The 3,767-nt window shown below is 58.6% G+C and overlaps 1 protein-coding gene across 1 annotated transcript in view; it reads left to right on the top strand.

The window, feature by feature from the left end:
* Window positions 1–3,767, top strand: part of ADAR (adenosine deaminase, RNA-specific) — an 11,059-nt gene that overhangs the window by 2,016 nt on the left and 5,276 nt on the right. The window contains 6 exon segments of the mRNA XM_010144212.1: window positions 485–671; window positions 753–910; window positions 1,300–1,441; window positions 1,739–1,956; window positions 2,202–2,358; window positions 3,324–3,495. Coding sequence (XP_010142514.1) covers window positions 485–671; window positions 753–910; window positions 1,300–1,441; window positions 1,739–1,956; window positions 2,202–2,358; window positions 3,324–3,495 — 1,034 coding nt within the window.

The raw sequence follows: 3,767 nt of genomic DNA, 5'->3' as shown, positions 1-3,767 counted from the left end.
TGGTAAGAGCTGCGGGGAGGAGCGAGACAGAAACTCCAGAGGCTGGAGGTGTCCATGAGGCAGCACCTCTCGGGTGGTGTCAGTGCTGCGGGCAGCCGGGGGAAGCGTGGCGTGGGACGAGTGACCCCGAGGGCCTGGGTGCAGCTGGAACCCCAGAGGCTGCTTTTGTGCAGGGGACGTGGCTGCTCTTTGCGTGCAGCCCTCGCACATTCCCAGTGCTCGCGGAACGAGGCAGTTCATCCCGTTCCTGCAGAGCCCAGCTGGGGCTGCTCCTCTGCTGGGAGCAGCTCTGGGGAGCAGTGAAACAGGGCCTGTGCGCAGAGGTGCCCGGGCACCCCTGGTGCTCTCCTGCGCATGGCAGCCTGGGTTTGCCCTCCCAGGCAGCAGCCACTGCTCCTGCTCTCTGGAATTGCAGGAGCAGCCTTGCTTGCTCGGAGAAGACCCCACTTCCTCTTGATTGACCTCTTTGTTTTCTCTTTCAAAGATTTAAGTTCCAGGCAGTGATTAATGGGCGCCGATTCCCACCAGCAGAAGCAGGAAGCAAAAAACTCGCTAAACAGGAGGCAGCAGCTAATGCAATGAGGGTCCTGATGAGCGAGGCAGAGGACGGCAGACACACCGGGATTAAATGTGAAGAGCCGTTTCCCTCCGACAGCTCCGACCCAGACTTGGTGAGTCTCGTGCTCTGCGCTTGGGAAGCTGGTCAAACTGTGTTTGGTCTGGAACCGGTTTCCTCTCTCTCCTTGCTGTAGCCTGCGCATCCGGAGGCAGAGCCCTCGTGTGCAGCAGCCCCTCTCAGCCTGCTGCCGGGGAAGCATCCCATCAGCGTCCTGATGGAGTACGGGCAGAAATCGGGGAACGCCATTGAGTTCCAGCTGCTCTCCCAGGAGGGCCCGCCTCACGACCCCAGGTAGGGCACATCGTTGAGAGCTTTGCGGGGATAGAAACCCTTTCTTTAAAATCCTTCCTCCTCAGCACACTGCCCATGCTCCTGCACTCATCTCTGACCTAGCGGGAGCTCCTCTTACCCGAGGAGTCGGCACGTGGCTCCTCCAGAAAGGGCACTGCTTTTGGTCCCTTTTGCAGAGGAAGGATTCTGCTGCCTCTGCCAGGCCAGGAGCAGGTCCTGGCCAGAGCACCCCTACCTGGTGGTGCTCTGCTGGGAGTGTTCAGGGCCATCGTGGTGGATTTAAATGGGAGATAACCCAGATGGATTTAACCTGAACTGGAAGAAGGGGGTAATAAACAGATCGAGTTACCTCTGCTTAACACTTTTCATGTGCTGTAATGTCCTGTCAGGTTCAGCTACTGTGTGAAAATGGGTGACCAAATTTTCCCTGCTGTGGTAGGAAACAGCAAGAAGGGAGCAAAGCAAATGGCAGCAGAAGTTGCTGTGAAGATTCTTTCTGGAGAGTCTGTACCCCATGTGTTGCCTGAACAGGTACGGAGAGCTTCTTTTTAAGACCCAAGTGTTTTGGGTGGTGTCCCCTCCCCTTTATTTCATATTCCACTGGATTTCACCCCACAAGGTCAGGCGCTGGCTCTGGCAGAGGTTTGCTGAGCGCTCTTGGCCTGTGGTAGCACCAGCTGCCCCGCTCCCCTTTATTTCATATTCCACTGGATTTCACCCCACAAGGTCAGGCGCTGGCTCTGGCAGAGGTTTGCTGAGCGCTCTTGACCTGTGGTAGCACCAGCTGCCCCGTGTCTAACAGCCTTCTCCTGCCGAACTCTGCTCTAGCCTGTGGTGAAGCCCCACGGCGACCAGCCCACGCACGGCTGCGGGCCGTGGATCACCGCTCTGGATGAAGCCAAGGTGGCGAAAGCGAAGGGCGTTGGGGAGCTCATCAAGTACCTTAATGTCAATCCTGTCAGTGGCCTGCTGGAATACGCCCGCTCCAATGGCTTTGCTGCCGAGTTCAAGCTCATTGACCAGTCAGGGCCCCCCCACGACCCCAAGTGAGTAGCTGCATCTGTCCAGAAGGAAGTTTTTTGTACTGTTGCTGTTGTTCTGGAGAAGGGGCAGAGGACACAAAATTCCTGATGCAGTCAGAGATGGCAACAGGCCGGGCCGCTGCCTCTGCCAGCCCTTCTGTCCCGATGACAATAAGCCACCTCCTCTCCTTTCTCCACCAGGAGAGTTTAAAAGCAGGCTGAGATCCGCGGGTGTCCTGGTCTCTCAGAGGTGCGCGGTGTCCGTGCAGGTTTGTCTACCAGGCGAAGGTGGGAGGCCGCTGGTTCCCCGCCGTGACGGCGCACAACAAGAAGCAGGGCAAGCAGGAGGCAGCTGACGCGGCGCTGCGGGTGCTGATTGGGGAAGCGGAGAAGATGGAGCGCATGGAAGGGATGAACATCACCGAGGTGAGTCCTCTTCCTCCAGAGCCGGGCCTGCCTTTGCAGCCCTGCCTGTCCTGGGCCTCTCAGTCCCGCAGGAAAATGCCTGCAAGATCAGTTGTGAGAACTTTCTTCTCTGTAGGGACAGACAGGCTGACTTTGCCTTGGGGCACAGACGTACCCTTCCCTTCTGCTGGCCTCTGCTTTAGGGCTGAATTATCATCAGGCTCTTCCACAAGCTACTGAAATCTGCTCCTGTGCTGGAGCAGGAACACGCTCATTTTTAATTCTGTGACCTTTTTTTTTTTCTCCTTCCAAATTCCTTCGTGCTGCATTAAAAATCATGTGTCAGCTCAAACTCGTGCATCAGATCAGAGCAAAGCTCAGGGCGGCTGAGCCAAGCCTGTGCTGCTTCCAGTCACGTTGGAGTTGTGCGCTCTGCAGAGCCGTGTCCAGGCTGCGCAGCGGCCGTGGCTCGAAATAGAAAAGCCATCGGGGAGGATTTGTCAGTCGGCAGCGGTAGAGGAGGCAGGTGCCCGTCTGCTGCGGGAGCGCCCGCGGTCTCCTCGCAGGGAGCTGGAGGGGGAATTCCTCCAAAGCCAGGGACAGTTCCCGTGGCCAAGTCGCTGGGAACAGGCGAGGTGGGTTTTGTTCTGTGTGGTGGGAGCTTCCCCCGGCCGTCTCAGGGGCCCGTTCCTCAGCCCCTTTCGCTCGCTGCCGGGAAGGCAGCTTGCTGCTCTCTCTTGAGGATGTCCTCAAAGTAGAGCTCGAAGTGCTCACCGGGGTTTTCCCAGAAATACCTAAAGAACTTCACCCACCCTGCACGTGATCCTGTCCGCGCACTCGGCCCAAACCATGTGGCATGTCGCTTGTTTGCGGTGTCCCTGCCTTCTGCTTTGGTAGCTGTGCTCTGGGTTCGCCGCGTTTGGGCAGTGGTGGTGCGTGTCCTGCTCGCGGTCTCTCAGCAGCGCTGGTGCGGGGTGCCGTTGCAGCTCCCGGTGAGCGGCAGCACACTGCACGACCAGATGGCCATGCTGAGCCACCAGCGCTTCAACGCCCTGACGGCCCGCATCCAGCACAGCCTGCTCGGGAGGAAGATCCTGGCTGCCATCATCATGCGGAAGGGAAATAAGGGCCTGGGAGTGGTGGTCAGCATCGGAACAGGTACGAGCAGCCTCTTCCAGCGCCAGCTGGACTCTCGCTTCCCCGCTAGATTCCTTGTCAGCTGCAGCTGGGGAACGGCTGTTGCCGTAGGCTTCTTCAGAGAGGGCAGGAAATGTCCCGGGGCTTGCGTGGTGTCACGAGGGATCTGGTGGCAGAGGGAGTGCAGGGCGAGCGTGTCTGTAGCTGTGCTGCTCTTCATCTTTGCTCGCGTGGCTGCGCGCGGCTCCGTGCACCAGAGCATGGATTCCTCACCCTGCACTGCGCAGGATCCC

The sequence above is a fragment of the Buceros rhinoceros genome, unplaced genomic scaffold (assembly GCF_000710305.1).
Source record: "Buceros rhinoceros silvestris isolate BGI_N320 unplaced genomic scaffold, ASM71030v1 scaffold28779, whole genome shotgun sequence".
Classification (NCBI taxonomy): domain Eukaryota; kingdom Metazoa; phylum Chordata; class Aves; order Bucerotiformes; family Bucerotidae; genus Buceros; species Buceros rhinoceros.
Note: the sequence above shows the minus strand (reverse complement) of the source record. Positions and strands in the feature narration are given on the sequence as shown.